This window comes from Anneissia japonica, unplaced genomic scaffold (assembly GCF_011630105.1).
Source record: "Anneissia japonica isolate Jap-2015-1 unplaced genomic scaffold, ASM1163010v1 scaffold6030_len697274_cov183, whole genome shotgun sequence".
Lineage (NCBI taxonomy): Eukaryota > Metazoa > Echinodermata > Crinoidea > Comatulida > Comatulidae > Anneissia > Anneissia japonica.
In genome coordinates this window covers 565,388-586,147 of record NW_022721381.1, presented here as the reverse complement: position 1 = coordinate 586,147, position 20,760 = coordinate 565,388, and the positions used below count along the sequence as shown (strand labels likewise).

Below are 20,760 nucleotides of genomic sequence, written 5' to 3'. Positions count from 1 at the left end.
CAGGATCTTCTATTTTGGTGATCCGCATCTAGTGCAGATCACCTATTGTAATTGTCAGAGATCTTCTTACTTCATCATCTTTTATTTTTATTCTACCTTTCCTTCCATTTTTGTGCGCACAATATTTCAATTTTGCCGCGAGTTACACACAATCGCGCTTCAATAAACATTTGGTTTGGCCTGGAATAGTCACAATAAGGTTTTCAATGTGCTCAGTCATTCGTGACGTCATCTACGCGCAATTTTGCGTTTTTTCATTATCGATCACATCATCCTAACCAATTGTCAGCATTTCAAAATTTGTTTTCTTTTAGGTCATCTTATGGCCAATAGCAATGCCGTACGCGTGCATCAAACATAGGGACCTTTGCACGCGTTTGTGGCGATATACCGTGAAAATATGCTAAAATCAGGCCTATATTTAATCAGTTATAGCTCCTTAGGATGAAAGATGACCCCCAATTTTTTATTATATATTCTGAAAGCACATGAGTTGTAAATATGATTTTAGATCATAATGGCTGATCGGACATTGTGACATCATCATATTGCCATTTGAATTAAGAAAAAACTAAATTTTTATTTATGACATCATTATTTTTAAACTCGTTTAAACATATCTTCTTATTCTTGTTTGATCGTCTCCCACCTGTAAGTATGTTGTAGCTGCGACAATTCTCTTTCGGAAGTGTCCCTTTATTTTTTACTTTGACGACGTCATCATGGTAAAAAAGAATGAATTTTTGGAGCCCTATCATCCCTTTTTCTTCAAATTTGTCAAAAAATCATCGACGACAGAGAAGGCGGCAGACTGTAATCTGACCGACATAGTACATAATATGAAGGGAAAATTTGTGTGGCATTACCAACCAAGAGGCGTTTTTAAATTACACTTGAAAAAGTTTAATTTTGTATGCCATTACCGTCCACGCACACGTCGGTGCGTGTGTGGCAAAATTTGGAAATTTTCAGTATCACTTTTCAGATAATTTAAAGCGCGTTTCAGGACATTTTCGCTTTTATCCACCGTATGCTCATTTCCACGTGCACAACACGTACTGAAGCTGGAAATTATGTTTTGTTACATATTTTGGGTTCCTGACACTGTATTCATATCAGGAGTTAACTTTTTGTGCCATTAACATGCACACAGGCGTCAAGACGTCCGCATACGCAAGCGTAAATCTCTTCAAATGTTTAAAATTACACTTTTTTTGAAAACTAACTAGAGCATATTTTAGGCCATTTTGAGAATCCTGAATGTCGAAGTGTGGCGGATCACCAAACTCGTCCTCAATGACGAGTTCAAATCTAGTGTTTATTAGTATTCATACAGTCATGGTTTAATTAATCCATAAGGAGTAGAAGTTGTTGCACTTTGTGTATGATGATTCTGTATCCAGTGATCAGGAAAAACGAGCTTTCACTGTTCAGAATTCTTTCTGAAATTGATGCACTAATAAGAATCCGTGACATGTCATTCTGCTGAAAACACTGCTTTGAAAACATATTTTTCAGTGCCATAGGCATTCAAAGTGTCTATTTTAAACATTTGCTCACCTCAATCCTGACTATGGTGAGGCTTAGGTAAATGTGGGCCCTTTTATGGGTATGGGACTCTTCCTCAGGGAATATCTGGCACTGGCCTTGTTTTTAACTACTTGTACTTGAGTGGAATTTTGTGCTCAGAAAATTTATAGTGGTAGAATAGGAGAACCTGGGATGAAATTTTTTTTCCCCATCCTTTCCCCTTATGCTTCTGAATTCCCTAATTTTTACAAAACTACTGTAGGCTTGTTGTAAATCATGATTTTGAAAAAGCCACGTTCATGTTTATAAATTTAGGCCAGTGAAGCAAGAATATTATAAAAATTAAAAACAAATATTTAAATTCATCTACAATTCTGTTTACAAAAGTAACAAATAAATGTGCTACAATACAGTAATATGAAAATTGTAGCTGCCAAATGGAAATTTTCCAATCCAAAATATAATGCTCTGTTCTTACTACTACATGGCTACACTCTTTTGTGTAAATTAATCCAAATTTACAGTTCCTGTCGAATCAAACTTTGACAGTTTAGCTCCACAGAAAATCCACATTTCCCTTCAAATCAAGCGTTTGTTTCTCCTCAGCCTAGGAGTTATAACTGCACGTATATCCTATACAGTAGGTCTCTGGGGTCTAGTAGGCATACTGTAATACCAACCTTGACAGCGAGTGGTTACTGGTTTGAATCATTAATACATCTTGTTCCTACTTGAGCACTGTAATTATTATTTATCATTTGTCGTGGGCAAAACATTGAGTCAAAGAATGAACTAAGACCAAAGTAACGTGGTATCAACGTTTATTAACTGTAACATATTAAGAGAAAACAAAGAACCCCTGAAATAATAATCAGAGAAATAAAACAATTAGTGTACATCACTCCATGAAGCGTTCCTTCAATCATAATCATATTCAAACTTCAGGAAAACAATAAAATTATAAAAACATCATGTTAAGTTAACTTCAGCCATTATGGTTCCATCAAATCACTAATAAAACATTCCAATTAATAAACATCTCTGTTTACAACTCTTGCAAACTTCTTATCTCTTTGCACATTAGCATGGTGTATCTATCTGACCCAAAAATACCATCAATCGTGTGCACAAATCATTAACCTCATTAATAGATTACAATCATTACATTACCCTCGTTGATACATCATTATTAAACTCAGTGTTAATATCATCATTATCATCAATGAAACTCATATCATCTCAAAGGTAAGTAATCAGTAATTATTCAGTATTAAAATAACAGTTTGCAATGCATTATGTTCTACAGTAATGTTAAAGTAATAACAATAAAGTACAGTAACTGTGATGCACTCTGGTAATGTTTAGGCCAAATCTGTACTTAATTAAATGCTTTATTCTGTACCAAAACCAGGTTCTCATTAACCATCACCTGATAAATGAATATATTAATTATTACATCTTTCAATGAAATGGTATAAAGTCTTTGTTTAAACACATATGACAATCATAAGTTCATCATCTTAAGTTGATTACAAATGTAAATCTTCAGATTATTAATAACAACAAATACAGTACAGTAGTTAATGAATACTGCAAGGAAAACTCATCAAAATAATTATTAACAATATAGTTGTTAACAAAACGTTAATAAACTACGTCCTAATGGTCAAGCTCTCATAACCATTATTACTAATGAGCATAATATAAGCACAAGAATATCATAATCAAAGATCGCAACTAAAAAAAAGAATAGGCTACACGAACGTTACATGGGCGCAGCCATATTTTTTTACATATATAGCGCCCTCTCTTGTCAGAGTGACAAGGAACAAACACATGTTCATCAATAAGTGATTCTTATCAGTAAGCAAAGTAGGTAGTCGCTCCAATAAACAATTATAGTGTCGGTTATTGTATTAGAACAAACATGAAGTTACTTTTACGGAGTACTAGAAATGTATATAATAAAATAAGGTGAATTTTAGCTAAAGACAACACTTGAACATATTCATAAGATATGCAGTTCTATACTGACGATCAACCATCATGTCGTGTAATCAACAAGTTATTCTAGGCCTAGCATTATAATATAGTTGATTCGATCGTCAAACTGTCATCTCAAACTCAGGCTTGAGAGTAAATAAATCATTGAAATATTATTAAAACACACACTATGATCATCATAAAACATAGTTATAAATGATTCTTAGTGAAATACATGAAATTAACAACCTACCAGTAAATAACTCAAACAAAAACTTGAAAGTGTAATCAAAGCTACTGTTGAACCTCACTTTTTATTTATTTATATTATATATATATTTTGCGACGGTGATATTCAGTCAACTTATGATAACTAAGAAAGATTAAGGACATACAGTATTTAATTTGTGTAATGAGCCCTGTGACTCTTTTATTCAATAACAAAAACTCACCGAAGCAACATACAAAATACAGGTACTACTGTAGATATGGAACAGAAGAATTTGAGTTCATGTCTGAACAAAGTGGAGTCGCCAATCAATCTCCCTTAATTTTTCTGTACCCAAGTACAACTTTTCTATTTTACATACAACTTTGGGAAGAAATCTAAAAGCCAATCACCATTAGTTGGGTTAACCCATTTTATAAAAGGGTAAAATTAAGCAATATAGACTATACCAATTTCTTTACAATATATTGCAGTATTGTGCTTTATACATTAATGTGTATTAAATATACAATAGGCTAATATAGCTGTATCTTTGTTTATGTTTGTCAATTACAGTAGTTATAATAGTATGTGTAAAATTATTCCATTCCAGATATTAATGTTGGACTACAGAAAAGACATGGCAGTGATGAAGCTAAAGAACAAGTAAAAAAAAAAGATATCCGGAGGAGGTTGTTAAATTTCGCTTTAAACTATGATGAAAATTGCGATAACTTAAGTGATGAACAAACCGAATTGCTACTGCAGAGACTCTCAGACTTGGAATCTGTGTTTAGAAAGCTTGGCCCTAATCTACGATCAATATCATGTGGATCATTGAACTTCTGTCTGTCAGTGCATGACTCATATGCATTGAAAAATCTTATGGAAAGCCACAAGAATGGTAGACTTCTCCGAGAGCTAGCAAAGATCTTAGTCACAGAAAGTGAGGTAGAGGAATTTTGTCAGTCTTGGTCAACACATATTGATGAGCAGATGTATGAAACAGTTTTATGTAAATTAAAGACATTTGGTAAGTGTTTTGACAGAATGTTTGATGCACTCCTCCTTGTGTTTATAATTTACCGGTAATATATTGATGATCTATCCATTTTTATTGGTTCCTATGCTTGCAATCATAGGAACTTTTAAAATCCTGCTCGTGTGTATGTAGTATGTACGTTACTAGTATGTTACGCAGTTTTTTGTAAACAGGCAAACGTGACTTTCCAGACATCTGTTTGTTTTGTGCGTCCGTACCCAAGCTAATCTGGATCTTTGGTTGTGCCCTATTTCATAGTTTTCTATTTTGACAAATATTAAAGCCATACTAATGAGAGACAATACCCCCCTACTCTTGAAAAGACTAGTAAATTGTATGATAAGAGGAAAACATTTATGGAATGTTGTGTACTTTCGTTGTCCAAACTAACTGTCTTAAATGTGATGGATCGGACTCCAGGGACTTTCCTGGCTGGTATGGATATAAAACTTTATCTGCAGTCCCTCAATTTTATACTACTGCAGTTTGGATAAGGTTCTACAGCAGACAGAATAGAATTGTGTTGTGTATGGAAGTGTTGTGGTTTGAAAAAAAACATAAAACAAACTTGATACCTCACTGGATGGACTTGATGCAGTGTAATTTAACTAGACACCACCTGAACATCGCAATTTCATCGGGTTATGAATCTTGTTACGATTCTCGTCCGATCGTGTTTTCAGGCCTAGGTTAGGTTGCGTTCTATTGCTAATTATATATGGTATGTGCACAACTGCGGTGTAATTCTTATTTTAGGACTGTAATGTTTATTTAATAACTTTACTTAAGTTAATGTTTTAGGTCTATCATTTTCAATGTTTTCTAAAGCGGTTCATGCTAGCTAGGGGTAGGCTTAGGCCTAGGCCTATGCCTTTCTATAGACTATACTATCAATTAAAATATTAAAAAGGACCAATGCCTGTTATATGGCTAGTAACTAATTATTATATACTGTACATATACATTTTCTACTAATAGGCCTACTAGGCTATGTATATTTTTATAAAGTACGTTAGTGTTTTTATTACTACTGTATAATTCAATTATATGCCTAGGCCTAGCCTATTAATTATATGTATGTACCGTAGTACCGTACATGTGAATATTTTTCTTGTTCTTGCTGAAGTTTGACTTTCTTTGCTAGCTCTCTGAGCTTATTAGTACAGTTGAAGAAAATAATTTTTTTTTTTTTTTTTTTTTTTTAAGTACAAAATTAATCAAGAATGGACTTGTCTTAGAACTTCATAAATTTCTAACTAAACAGGGGTACCATAGCAAAAACACTAGTTTAAATATGCCCACAGGAAGATGTCAAAGAAGATGCGTTGCGTACAGTATGGCTGTGCAAAGGCTAGTGTGTTTGTCATCTCAAATTAACACGAGCACTCCCTCGTTAGTTGCCATGTCTACATCATTGAAAATACAGTAGTGCAATATTTTACGAATGCTCGCATAGGAACCTTGGCCCTCGCAGAGGTCTGGTTCTCACAGTTTACATTCTCATGCAGAATAGATTTCAAAAAGTACCCTTCGTTTTTTTTTTAGTTAATAATATAATAATTTATAACATTTATAATGCACCAGAAAACTGACCCCAGAGCACATAATCAATCAGAAATAATGATTCAATTATATTGGAATTGAAAAAAAAAATCATTGTTTAGGTTCACATTTCAACACCAATATGTGGCAAAGACAAGCCAAACCAGTCACTCGTCGCAAATCGTGTTTCAGAGAAAATGGCCAAAACATGCTGGAATGTCAAATTTTAAAAAATCTATTTTGTTGCATTAAACTAACCTTTATATATCTACACATCATTCTATGCTGTTATTTTCCCCATTTTCAATGTTAAAACAATACTTTTCAAGGATTTAAAGATAGTTTCTACATGAGAAATGCCTGAAATCATAAACTTTGACAGTTAATTTCTCATATATTGTTCTTTAAACAGCTGTGTGGTTAAACGCTTGTAATTTCATAAGGAAATGTCCGATTTGAATGATTTTTTTACCATTTTATAGCTATTATTTTACTCTTTAACCCTGTATTAATTAATAACTCAAAATCGATTTTTGCGACGAGTGACTGGTTTGGCTTGTCTTTGCCACATATGTCAGCAAAGGGACTAGACGCCCGGAAATAATCTCTGAGGTGATCTATGATTTGTTATCTTTCTTTCTTCTTTTTCATTTTTTTTTTTTTTTACTTTCCAAAAGGGTCCCCTAATAAATCCGCTAAATTCCTTAAATACGTTAGGTTAACAAATAATTTCTTCAGTGTGAGATACACAAAGGATAATACACAAAAGTCAGAAGACCTCTGACTTCTAGCAGGTTTATACTTCTAGTGGTGTATTGGGCAGTCCAGGGGGTGGTGGACTTTTTTTTATAAGAGTGTACTATGTTTTATAATTGTTATTTTTGCATATAATGCACGGTTAGCTTGATCTTTTTTTCGGTTTGTACAGTCTGTATCACGCACCGCAATGAATTTCCCTGCTGAAGGGATGGCAGACACTCACCCAATTGACGTAATTGTGGTAATTGAAAAATTAATTTCAAAAAATAAGGTTATTAGAACCCTAAGAAAGGTACTTCAAATTCAATATTAAGTATGAAAAATTAAGGAATTCCTTGAATCAATGAACCCTGATAATAAACTAAAGAAACTGAACATAGAATTATTCTAGACCTACCGTATTGTTTCTAATTAACGCCCCCGGGCATTGAATTTTTTCAAAGGTGGGGTAGTGGCATTTTTTAGAGGTGAATTGTAAAATTATTAACCAAGTTGCTTTAAGCGGTCAATCAGTTGTTTCTTTATTAACACTTTGACTGGGATTTGAAAAAATAGTATCAGCTACCGCCACACTTTTTAGCAAATTTCGACGGTTTTCTGAAGCTCGTTGAGAGTGCAGATGTGATCAGATTGACATGTAATGAATACTACAAGAAGTAAAAACATCTTAGCTTTACAACGGTACCAAATACCGGTACATCAGTACCGCTACGTTCAACGTAAACAAACAAATAGTGAAATACTTACAGTCCACACTAAATATAGTGTTCAAATTGTTAGTACATGTCAGTAATTACCCCATCTATCGGATTGCGTAAAAAGACTTGAAACACGAAGATCTCTGTGTTACTGTACTGGTGGTGTATAAGCCGCAAATTTAATACGCAATTTCAACCACGAAATACACCCGTCTGATCATCAACCTACTCCAAAAAAATTCTAGGTAGTCACATTCTAGGCCCAAGCTATCCCAATTAATTAGCCTACTGTAATGTTAGGACCAGTTTGCTGGCCTAGTATTTGTGATTATACTCACTACAGTGCTGTAAAGATTCCTACATTTTATACGACATTCAAGCGAAAACATGCAACATTATAAATTTGATGAGATGAGTTAATTTCCAGGAGATTCTTGCGGGAGGCAGCCCCGATTTTCGGGAGACTCTTGCGAGTTCCGGGAGACTTGAGACCCTTGATTTTCATATTATGTTCATTCATAAAAAGGTTTGAAACGCTCCTGTTTGAACCCACCTCATCCAAAACAGTAACAAATGATTATCTTTTTGGTGCTCGATGTCATGTGAATAGCTTCAGAAACATTGAAAAAACGCACATGGCCATTGGTGAACTGGTTAAAAGTTGCTGTACGATGTCTGGTTGATGGGTGGCTATGCAGTGTTTTGATTTTAGAATAAAAACTTAAATTAATGTGTCCTATAAAAACACAAGTTTTCTTAAGTTATACGGTACTTTTTTACTGTAAAGCAGAAAGGCATACGTCATCTGTCAATCTGAGCATGCGTAAACATGGTGTCACATGGTATTTCTCTGTTCTCTTTGTTACATGGTGTCTGATGATTGCATGCTTCACACAGTAGTGGTGACTTAAACCTAGGCCGAGAATTATCTATATCAACTTTTTTAGTCACCAAAATAGTAGAATAATTGATTGAATAATAGATACATGCTCAAAAGTGTTTTATTGTATCAAGTTTTAATAAAACTTAACTAAAATGATTGTTGAAACCAACATGGTCGGAAAATTAAACAGCAACCGTCTACGCGGGAGGAATGGGGATTTCCCTAGACAGGCTGCCCTTGGTAAATGTGTTGCATTACAAGTATTTCTAGATGTTTCTAATCCTTCAATAAAGTTAAAATTTTGTTATTTTAATATTTGTAAATAATTGTTAACCATTCTAAATGTAAAAACCCTCTGTTTAAATCGGTTGGGTACTCATGAATGGTTAATTGGCAAATTAAACAAAAGAGGAGGCGTTTATTAGAGGGGGAGCGTTTATTAGAGACAATACAGTATTTTAAAGAACAAAATTAGATGTAGGCCTAGGCAGGAGACTGCTGAAGCCTAGGCTTAGATCTAGATTGTAACCTAGCCTACATATGAAATCACACAATTTTACCTGTCTGCACTGACCAAAATGTGATTACTGTGTTGTCTCAAATGCTTTGAGAAATGTTTATTTCTTTGACGAATGTCTATCAAAATAGCAATACAAGTTCTTCAAATTCACAATAAGTAGTTATTTATCGTATCCAGCAAGATATGCTCTGCATACCCACCAAGCATAAATAAAATCTACCTGAATACCAACCTTAATGTTTTTAAAGTTAATTGCTGATTTCATTAGAATTACATTTTCAATCTTTAAGCCTTTTGGTATAGCAGGCCTACTGCGCCGTACTCACAGCTGCTTAGAATTTCAGTATGGTTGATTTCAAATACTGTACCTGCCAATGCCTGTCAGTCAATAGAAGTAAGGGCATACCCAGCAATGCTTAAATTCGCTATACTTCTAACTGCGTGGTGGGGTTAGAATAGCAAATTTAACACTGGTTTTTTAAGCACTGCTTCCAAGAGTATGTGTGCATGCTCCTCTTGTCACTGAGTTGGACCTCCATGGTTGGACCTCCACTGCCGATTGGGTAATTTGCATTACATTCCAAAATCTCAATGATTAAAGTTAAATAAATAAATTAAACGTTTATTCGAGGAAAAAATAAACACCCAGTTTATTCCACATGTGGCTCTGGAGGGGGCGTTTATTCGGAAAAATACGGTATTTGTATTTTAGCTTTATAAAACAAGGTCTTATAACTGTTGGCTAACATTTTACCTTACTGTCCTCCACTGGTCGGGTGATGTGTAACGTTCCTAGCTGTTTGTTGGCGCGTACTGCAAGAGAACAAATCAGCATACGTACAGCTAAAATGCAATACACTCACAGTATACTGATTATATCACTATAGCAAACGATGACTGCTACAACAGTTGATTATCAAAACCATTCAAAACTAACATTAAAAGATGGTGATTGGCTGACATTAAAAGACGATAACTGACTTTAATAAAGAAATTAGTATAGCTGCATACATCGTACACTAGGGGAAAATTATTATAGATTAGGTATGATACATTCAATATTCCTTGCAAGCCCTCAGGAAATTTTTTTAAGCATTAAATCTAACCATTGTGTAAATATTTTCCACTATTGTGCTAGAAGCAGCCCTACTAATTGTTTATTATTATTTTTTTTATTGAAAGTTGCATTTCACACCTTAAAACTGAAAACACAAGGAGAGCGCTCAGATAGAATCCTCATGGTTCAGACACACACAGTGACTACACCACCAGTAGCCAACTGAGAATGATTTGCTATTAAAATGCCAAGATGATTCAACTAAGTTTAAGAAACTATCTAACTGTTCATTAACCACGCAGCTTAACTCCTTACAAGCCTACCTCCGGACACTATTTAATAGAAATGAACTAACTGAAACTGAATACAAAGAAATTCGTCCAGTATCAACCATGCCTGCTAGAGCCCATGGACTACCTAAATTACATAAAGATTTTGATAATATTCCACCCCTAAGACCTATTATTGACACGACCGGTACTTGTTATTATTCAGTAGCTAAGTACTTATCAAACTTATTAGGCCCTCTAACGGTTAATGACTTTGTCCTTAAAGATTTTTTTGATGCTGCTGACCGCATTAAAGCTATACCAAATAATTTATATAATTTAGGTTACCGTTTTGTATCTTTTGATGTTGAATCTCTGTTTACAAATGTTCCCCTTACTAAGGTAACTAATATAATTCTTGATAGGGTTTACAATAAGAAACTGATATCTACTAACCTTAAGAAAAATTCGCTAAGGAAGCTACTTAGAGATTGCTGTACTAAAACTGTATTTACATGTAATAATGAGTTTTATAAACAAACTGATGGTGTCTCAATGGGTTCGCCTCTTGGCCCAGTTTTAGCTAATATTTTAATGACTGTACTAGAAGAGTCTATTGTTCCTAAAACTTATTGAACCAGGTACTATTAAGTTTTATACTCGTTTTGTTGACGACACGCTAGTATTAGCTAAGCCCAATGATTTCCCACAAATTCTAAGCTACTTCAATGCTTTTCATAGACAGATAAATTTTACTTTTGAATCATTTGAAAACAGTGACACAGTACACTTTCTGGATTTACAATTTAACAACAGTGTAGGAAGTATGAGTATATATCGTAAAAATACACATACAGGTCAATATGTTCATTGTGATAGCTTTGCTCCATGGAACCATAAGATCTCCTGGATTCATAGTTTAGTTTCTAGAGCCCACAGATTGTGTACTCTGATAAACTTCAAACAGAGCTTAGTAACATCAGGAAGTTTATGTCTTGGAATGGGTACCCTTTAAAAGTTGTTTAAAGAAGCGTTCGCTATACGTAGACTACACCCTTTGCTTAACAATGGGCTCAGAGCTTCAAAAGCGCTTTCTTTGTTTTTGTAGGTATCTTTGATCATTAGAGTAAGAATGCTTTGACCTTTTGTTTAAATCACTGCTATGTCACCTACTAGAGGTAATGTTTTGATTGGTTAAACACTTTTGGTACTAGTGCATATAAGCTTGATAATATGGATAATTTTTTCATTCCTGATGATGACATAATTAATGTCGAAATATTGAATCCCAACACGATGGCGTGTATTTCAATACTTGGAGTATGTATTATACTTTCTTATCTGAGATTAATCAGTGGACCTTTCAGTTTATGCCAAGATGAGGTACACAGAACAAACATCACATGACCAATACTTGTATTCTACAAAATCTGATAAAGAAATAATCAAAAAATCCGTCCTTTTTAACAGTTTTAATTGTAAACATATACCAGCCTACTAGCTAAGTTAGCCTTAGGTCAAATTAGGCTGTTTTTTATTTTGCAGTTAAAAACTACCCCACAATATTTATTCCATGCCAAAAAAACATTAGAAACTTCAAAACTATGGCTTTAAAACACCATAATTTTTATATTTTGTGCAGTGTGTGATAGTACAGTATGTGCCTTTTAGTGAGACTGCCTTTGATCCTTGGCCTTTGCAGAGATCTGGTTTAAATTATGCAATTCAATATTCAGAAATCAGAGAAGGATTTGGAAATGTGGATAGGAATCAAATATATTTTATGGCAATCATTGGCCATTGGCTGTGAAATACAAGCAAATACTGTAAATGTGTGTTTATTGTTGTATTGCTATTTTTACATAAACTGTTGATAATTTTCTATTTTTTACTTAAAGAGCTCTCCAGCAAGAACATGATGGCTGAGTGGAATAGGAGCCAGGTAAGAGAATGGCTTTCTGTAGACCTTCGTCTGAAAGATGACATTGTGAACAAGTTCTATGAAGAAGAGGTCATTGGAAAAAATCTGCTTTTTTATGAAGATGATGAGATTGCAAAAGACTTCAACCTAAAAAAGTCTGCTTTTCGCATGATCCAATATGGACTGGAAAAAAAAAGAAGTGACACACTGAAAGTTTCTAATGCTGTATTGAAACCTGTAACAGATAACTGTAGCATAGAAATGGTTTTTGAGTTGTTGTTGCAAGTAGGAGTAACTCCAATCCATGCAGAAAAGTTTAAAAACATGGAGATATCAGGATTTCGATTTATGCGATATCGAGCAGAGCACTTTAAAGAAGACTTACATCTCACAACTGGACCACTTCGGTTGGTTTTACATTTGCAGACATTATCACAAAATGCCCAGAAGTCCTCCACCGATGCCAAAACTATTGGGATGAGTGTTACGTCAACACCATCAGAAGACATACATTTAGACAAGAAACCCTTAGAATTGGTTGAAAGCTCATTTACTCTAGCTTCAAAAAGACAACCTTTAATATCATCTACAGCATCTTCTACCAATTCTCCACAGTCACCCACAGCACAATTATTGACAGATGATTTGGAGAAAGATGGAGAAGTGGTTTGTGATATAGGCACAAAAAAAAAGAAATCAAAAAAGAAAAAGAAAAAAATTAAACCAGCTGTGGCTTGTCCAAGTACTTCAACTTTTTCTGAAGCTGAACAAAGAGTACGAGAACTGTTACTTGGAACATCGCAATTGAATGTAACATTTGATACAGTGTATGATGCGATTCTTGTAGTGAATGATCCTGATGAAGAGCTTCGAAAGGATCTAGATGAGTCATTCGATTTCATCTCAAAAGTTAGATGGAAGGGTGTTTTTGATTTTGATGCTTTTTCTAATGAAAGTGGAATTTGTAAAGTTGTGAGATCGAAAAGAAGTATCAAAATGTACTTCCCAAAAGATGTATCTAATGTTAAGTTACCATCTGAAATTAGTTACTCTGAAATGCCTGTTTGGATTTTCAGTAATGGACGCACAGACAGTGATATTGAGGCTATGGATAGAATGACTTGGATTGAGAAACGAAGTCATGATATGGATAATGCTATAGAATTTTTTTCTAATGTCAGTGTTGTTCGACAAGGAACAGGTCTTATTATTTTAATTTTGCTGTCTGCCAACATTGAAGTACTGAGTGAAGCATTTCGTAAGTTCTATACTAATTTTGGAATCAATCGTGTCGTCTTTATTTGTGAAAGCACACAGGTGTTTGAAACGTGGTGTAAATTGGTTTCATGGTACTGCAAACCAGAAGCACTACCAGATAGAGCCATCATAGGTGTTCCTTGGAAATCTCTGAATGATATAATAATGCGCATGCAAGGTGTGAATGTAAAATCAAACTACACTTTGCCCACTGTTAATGGAAGTGAATGTCAGTTGTGGGAGAGAGATAAATCTAGGTGGCTTGATTTATCAGTGGTTACATACAATGAATGTGAAAATACAGACATGGATGAAAACCATCCAGATTTTGTAAACTTCTGTAGAGAAAAGGAGTTAGAATTCTACAGAGGTGAAAAACTGACTTTCTGGAACTTCAAATTAACTGATATGGGGTATGATCATGTATGTCAAAGAGATATTAAAAAAGAAATAATAAAAGCCGTTGAACATACTGTTCATGAAGCAAAATCTCTCCATCATTCTGTTATCCAATGGATTCACCTGTACCATCAACCTGGTGCAGGTGGGAGCACAGTTGTAAGGCATGTTCTATGGGAGTTCCGCAGAAAATACAGATGTGTTATTCTGAACAAAATCACTGACCAGACCGAATCTCAAATTAAGGATATGTGGCAATATGGAGAAGGTGATGGAAAGGACTTCAGGCAATGTCTACCCCTTGTAATTGTTAGTGATAACCTTCGCTATGAGGATTTGACCGATATGGTTATATCACTGGAGTACAATACAAAATATATTCCTGCCCGTGCCTGTATTATCTTGAATTGCAGAAGAAATTTATCCCAAATGGAAATGAAAAAAGAGGTACCAGTATCCCACTCCCACTTTATTTTGGAACATTCATTAAGTAGAAATGAGAAAGCGTGGTTTCAACATAAGCATGAGCAGCTGGAAGAGAGGAAAGACAGGGATTTTACACCAGACCGCCTTCTTGCTTTTATGGTGATGAAAGAGGAATTTCAATCATCATATGTAAAGAAGGTTGTTGATAGAGTTCTTATTGATCTTAAAAAGGAACATCCAAATGAATTTGAGCTAGTCAAATATTGTGCATTGTTCAGCAAGTTTGAGCGCGACTCTGCCATTCCTATTCCTTGTTGTGATGAATTAATGGGCTATTCCTTTTCTGTGCCAAAGGGTAGAAATTGCCCATGGGAGTATAACAGGTCGGAGGGTAGCTCCATCCTGATGGTTACTGTTGATATCTATGAGGTAGGAAGTGTACAAGGATTTAAGATTGTTCATCCAACAGTAGCTGATTTCATCTTAAAGAATATTACAACTTCAGAACCCCTCAACCTTGTGGTGAAAATGTATCTCAAATCAGTTTTACTAAATTCAAAATCGCGAAGTCGAGAGTATCTTATCGCACGGACACATGACCTTCTCATCAAGAGAAATCGAAAAGGATATGATTCAGCTGATAAACAGAAATTTTCAGCCCTCATATTAGAAATAAAGAGTGTTGACAAACAAGCTGCTTGTAAAGTTCTCACTTTAGGCTTCCAAGTTCTACAAGATTCTAGAATTGCTCAGCAAATTGCCAGATACTACAATCTTGCAATTGAGGATTTTCCCATGGCATTAGAATTCATAGAGAAAGCTATTGACATGAAGAAAGACAACTCTTTTTACTGGGACACCAAGGGACAGATCTACAGAAAAGAGATAATTAAGTCATTTTATCACACATATGTAGTGGAAGATAAGATACTAAGCTTTAAGAGTAGCTTTGAACTTCTAAAGTTGGCTTTCAGTGGTATTGAGACTTTTCAGATGTCTCAAAGACTAAGTCTTGTTGACCGAAAAGATAACACTTCCAGTTTCTCTGGTGAAGTTGATATGACTTTTAAGCTGTTGGATGTCCTGACATGCCTTGACGTCTTTAAGTGTTCTAGTGATGGACGTAAGATGCTGCAACGCTACTTGATTGATCAACATTTTCTGCCAGATGAGTTAGTAGAGTGGACCGATTACCATCAGAAAATGAAAAGTTTGATGAGAAATGTTCATGGTGCTATTGATGCCATGACAAATTTCCTTACCTTTCAGAAAGAGTGGTCTAATTACACACTAATTGATGATTCAACTTTAAAAGATTTGAAAGTGAAAATCAGATTATATCTAGTTATGTGGGAGAATCACTTTGGATCTATTGACATTCAAGATGTGAACATGTTTGGCGCTGAAACGGCTAATGATTTACGCCGAATAAAAGCAAGAAAGCTTGGAGCACATTCTTTGGCAAAGATCTTTGATAAAGCAGTAGAGGATGACATAGGTAGTTTGATGAAAATCAGAAAGTTACTACTGAAGAATGAGCCATATAATGCATATGACATGAAATATATAATTCTTGCAAACCTAGCTCTGTCAGTTTCACCAAACAGAAATAAACAACAGTATGACTTACCACCTATGAAAGATATGATCAATTTGGCTAAGGAATTTGATCAATGTGACAGAAAAGAGAAGGATTTCAGTCTGTATCCACCTTTGTTTCTTCTGATGTTGTTATGGCCACGGGGACAGCCACTTCAAGAGTACGATAATAAATTGATGAAGAAATCTTTAAAAGAGATTAGCGTTCGTTGGCGTGAGTCCCAAAAGCAAAACTGGGTGGATGAAAATTATTCCTCGCAACATGCACTTTATGTACGTCATTCAAAAAGCCAGCGCAGCCGCAGTAAACCAGTGGTACATTTTTTTCTTGGAAGTGGAAAAGGACTTAAAGCATTGGTTCATTATAGCAGAATAACTTCAAATGCAAAAAGGCTTGAGAGAGACAGAGAGCAAATATGGGAGACACCAGTGGTTCGAGAAAACTTACTGAAAGTTGAAGGAATGTTATCAGATAATAATACAATAATATATAAACATAAGTATACTGATGAGCCTATTAAAATTTTTCTTGCCTCTTCAAGTGGAACGCTTACCAGCCGAGAAGAGGTTGTCTTCTACATTGGATTTAGCTGGGGAGGTCCGGTTGCATATTACGTGAAACCTAAAAATATGTCAGAGGTGACAGAATCAGCTGTTGTCAAGAGCCTAGGTGGCTGGAATTCATCTCCTCCTGCCATGAGGGCAGTCAGGAAATCTGTGCCGGTCATAAGTGTACCTGAATATCAAAAGAAGCTTACGAATCTTAAAAAGAAATTGAGTGAAATTAACGACTTAAAGGAGAAAGTTCGCCGTGGAAATACACTTGAAAAGAACCAGGTTTGTATTTTTTAACTTAATTTAGTAATAAAAGTGAATATTTTGAATTACAATTAAGCAATAATGATATAAGGAAAAACTCAATGAAAATATAAACAACTCACTATTAACTTTAGATTTTAAGAACAATATTAGTATGACAGTGATAACAGAGGTAGCAGTACAATAATAATTACAGTGATAAAAATAATTTTAATTGATAAAAAAAATAATATAACAGTAGTGACAATGATAACAATTGCAGTAGTGCATTGATAATAGAAATAGTAGCAACAGTTAGTAATGATAGCAATAATGATGATAACAATTGTAAAAGATAACATACTGTAGTAACATTAGATCAACAAAATTCGGTCCCAAAATTGGAATGATAAAAAATAACAGGGACACTGAAATTTTCAAAGAAATTTCCTCTTGGATGAAATAAAATATATTTTATTACAGTGAAATCTCAAAGATTACCATGCAAACAAATAGAGAACAAAATAATAAACTTAAGAGCTTAGCACTTCTCCACACCTTAAAAACAATTATTCAAAGTAAAACAGAATATTCCCATGATCATTACTACTGGTTTAACTGTCTTTGAAGAGTACACAATTTTATTCTTTCCTAATGAATTGTGCTTTTTCCTCACCGACAAGGGGGTAGTACTCTTCCCACCCTTGTAGCTAAGACTGTCTTAGAATGATGCCTCAATTTCAGCAAAAAAATGTTTTTATTTTTGTGTTTAAGTTAAGTATTCTATGTTTCTATTTTACTAAATTTCTGAATGATTAACTTTTTTCAGCAAATGAAAGTGAATAGAGAAGATGAACTTAGGCGACAGCAAAAAGAATTAGAGGATGAGTTTAAGATGCAGCTTGAAATGGAAACAACTTTGGGAGAGTGATTAGTACTGGTACTAAGATTGCTTGGTGCCATTGATTTCGACCTTTGTAACGTTATTTCTACTACGCAACTTGTTTAAATGTTGAGTACAGGTTCTTATCATTCAATGAAGACATTGTACTGTAGTATAAGCTCTGTATAATTTTCAAGAATTTTGCAGAAAATAAATGTTTAGCTTTATTGTTAGACTGGAAGCAAGTAATAATAGACTGATTAACTATGTAGTGGTTACCTGAATCTCAGTGTGGAGATCCATTCTTCATTTTTGTTTTTTATTTTTGTTTTAAATTTATGTAAATTGCTTCGTGCAAATTGTATTTTGTGTTTGAATTTTGCTTTAATATTTCAGTTGTTGACTTCTATTTGCTATGCAAAACGTTCACATATAGCAATTATAATATTTTTTTAAAGAATAAAATAATATACTGTATATCAATAATTTATTGATAAGTTTAGTGTACACTAAACTAAAGCCCTGTCCAGCTTGTCAAATTTTATTTGACAAATAACTGTTGTATGCCCATATAGTCATGATGTGCCTATATGTGATCATGATATAATGTCATTGTGTAAAGATATTTAGGAATGTCACATGTTTTTGTCAAATAAAATTTGATAGTCTGGATAGGGCTTAAGAATGAATATAGTTGCAATTTCTCTTGTTTCTGTACAACTTTATGATTTATTGCAAGAACAAATTGACTTTATCATGATCGTATAAACTAATTTGTATTCTGATGAAATTGCAGGCTATAAGATAATAATATTGCATTATTGGGATTTCACAAGGATCTTAATGAACTCTTTTTGTGGTAAAATCTCTGCCATAAAACAAATAAAGTATAGGCAAAACTTAAAGCATGCATTTTAAAGGCAAAGTTCCCTTTACTATATCCCCTCCCTTTCTTCCTTTGAACCCTATAGCACCAATTACTTTTAGACTTTTGTTTTTACGAACTGTAAACATTGTTATATATAGAATACAATGGTCCTTTAAACAATATTATTGAATATAGTGGTCGTAATTGTTTTCAAAAATTCTAGCATGTTTAATATGAAAGACCCTGTCCCAGACATGTTTTGTTCTTGTGTTTATACATTTATAAAGGTGTAATTATATCTGTATTGTCTAGATTAATAGACATCTATTGACACAAGTATGTACAAAAACTCAATTAAAGAATTAAAAAAAAAATTATACAGCCTTACTTTAGAAGAATTTATCATCATTTGACTTTAGTGTCTCTTTATTTAGTGGAAAGTTGTGTTTAATTTGCATACATGTGTGCATCTATCTGTTAATATCTATATTAAGCTAGAAAGAAATGTGTCACACTGATTATGAGAAAGGTTCTTCTAAAAACATGTCTGTTATGTATTAGTGGTCATTTTGTCTTGTTTTTAGTAGCATTGCGTTGTGGACAGACAAGAGTATTGGCACTGGTTTACTTGGTAGCTCAGACATGAAGTGACCCTTAAGGGAGAGGGAAGTTCCTGTACATGCTAATCCATGTCTTGAGTGCTTTAATACTTTGGTATAAAGCGCTATATAAATCCAACTACTGTACATTACATATTATTTAATTGCTGACCCATGTTGGTCCTACTTTGTGGGCCATTGTTTCTAGTCTTGCCTAGTCAGTTTTGTTCGTAATTTTGTATTACTTCATTTTCAATACCTTGTTTAGCGAAATAATATTTTTTTAAAGTTTGTCAGAGGGCGGGAAAAAAAATAAAATTAAAATTGTGTTTTCTTATTTAGCAAAATGATTATTCCAAAAGCATCTAGGTAGAGAAAATACCAAATTTTATTAATGAATGTAAACTGTGTAGTAATGAGATTGATGAATGCTTTAAAATTATATAATTAAGGAAGAAATATATGTATATCAGGATTTCAGGGGAGCGAAGAGCGTAATAAAATTTTTTTTTTTCTGCAATTTCTATTTATTGTGGCGGATGAAGTGCTAACTAGCCAAAGATAAAATTTCATTTTTATCTGAAATCACCATTATTGGGCTTCAGAGGGTTCACTAAGGTGAGACTTATTTATAATTTGTTTAGCGAACCCGCTGACTGAAAATATTGATGATTTTGAATAAAAATAAAATTTTATTTTTGGCCAATTAGCGCACCCGCCGCCACAGAAAAGTTGTAATTTCAGAAAAAAATAAAAGTTTTTCTATATTTTTATTACGCCCTACGTTTCTTGAAAGATAATATATGTATGTTTCTTCCTAATTATATAAATTTGAAGCATTTAACTATCCTATTTTACATTCACGAATAGAATTTTATTTTTATTTTCTCCTCTGTCTGGATGATTTAGGCAAAACTATTTGCTAAATAAGAAAACTAAATTTTCTTTTAAAAAAATAAGTACGCGAAACAAGGAATAAAAAAATAATTAATAAAGTGATTTCAATAATAGAATATAATTCTGATAATAACTATTATCATTATTATTCCTCTCCATTATTGAGTTTAAAGTTAGTGTAAATTTGGGATAATGTCTACGCACTTAATCAAGATCATGAGTATGGATATCTCATTATTAGGTATAAATAGATATAAATTTTAAATCTTCAAAGCATCAATTATATAGTTGAATTTGTAAGCTCTGACAGTACTTTGTATTGTTTAAATGTGAAAACACTTTAGCTACTGTGTAGCAATTCTATGGAAATCAGGCTTTACACACCTTTTCTCCCAGGTTTTAATATTCCAAGTTTTTATCTCATTAACCGTCCCCAAATTTTTAGTCAGATATGCTTTTTGTGTCTCAGTTATACAGCATATCAAAATTGTTTTTCCCTGGCTTTTACAATTTAGTACTGTACTGTAGTTAAATATTATTCACCATTTCCATATAATTTTATAAATGTGAATTTTTGTTTTGAATGCCAAATAAATCAATCAATCATGTTACCTTGAGTTTT

At 33.7% G+C, this 20,760-nt stretch overlaps 1 protein-coding gene across 2 annotated transcripts in view; it reads left to right on the top strand.

Annotated features, from left to right (window-relative positions):
* Positions 1–19,978, top strand: part of LOC117111524 (sterile alpha motif domain-containing protein 9-like) — a 50,090-nt gene extending 30,112 nt beyond the window's left edge. For both annotated transcript variants that reach the window (XM_033254454.1, XM_033254455.1), the window contains 3 exons: positions 4,335–4,754; positions 12,390–16,930; positions 17,721–19,978. In XM_033254454.1, the coding sequence (XP_033110345.1) occupies positions 4,335–4,754; positions 12,390–16,930; positions 17,721–17,822 (5,063 nt within the window). In that variant the 3' untranslated portion in view covers positions 17,823–19,978. The remainder of the gene's footprint in view (positions 1–4,334; positions 4,755–12,389; positions 16,931–17,720) is intronic.
* Positions 19,979–20,760: the final 782 nt, after the last annotated feature.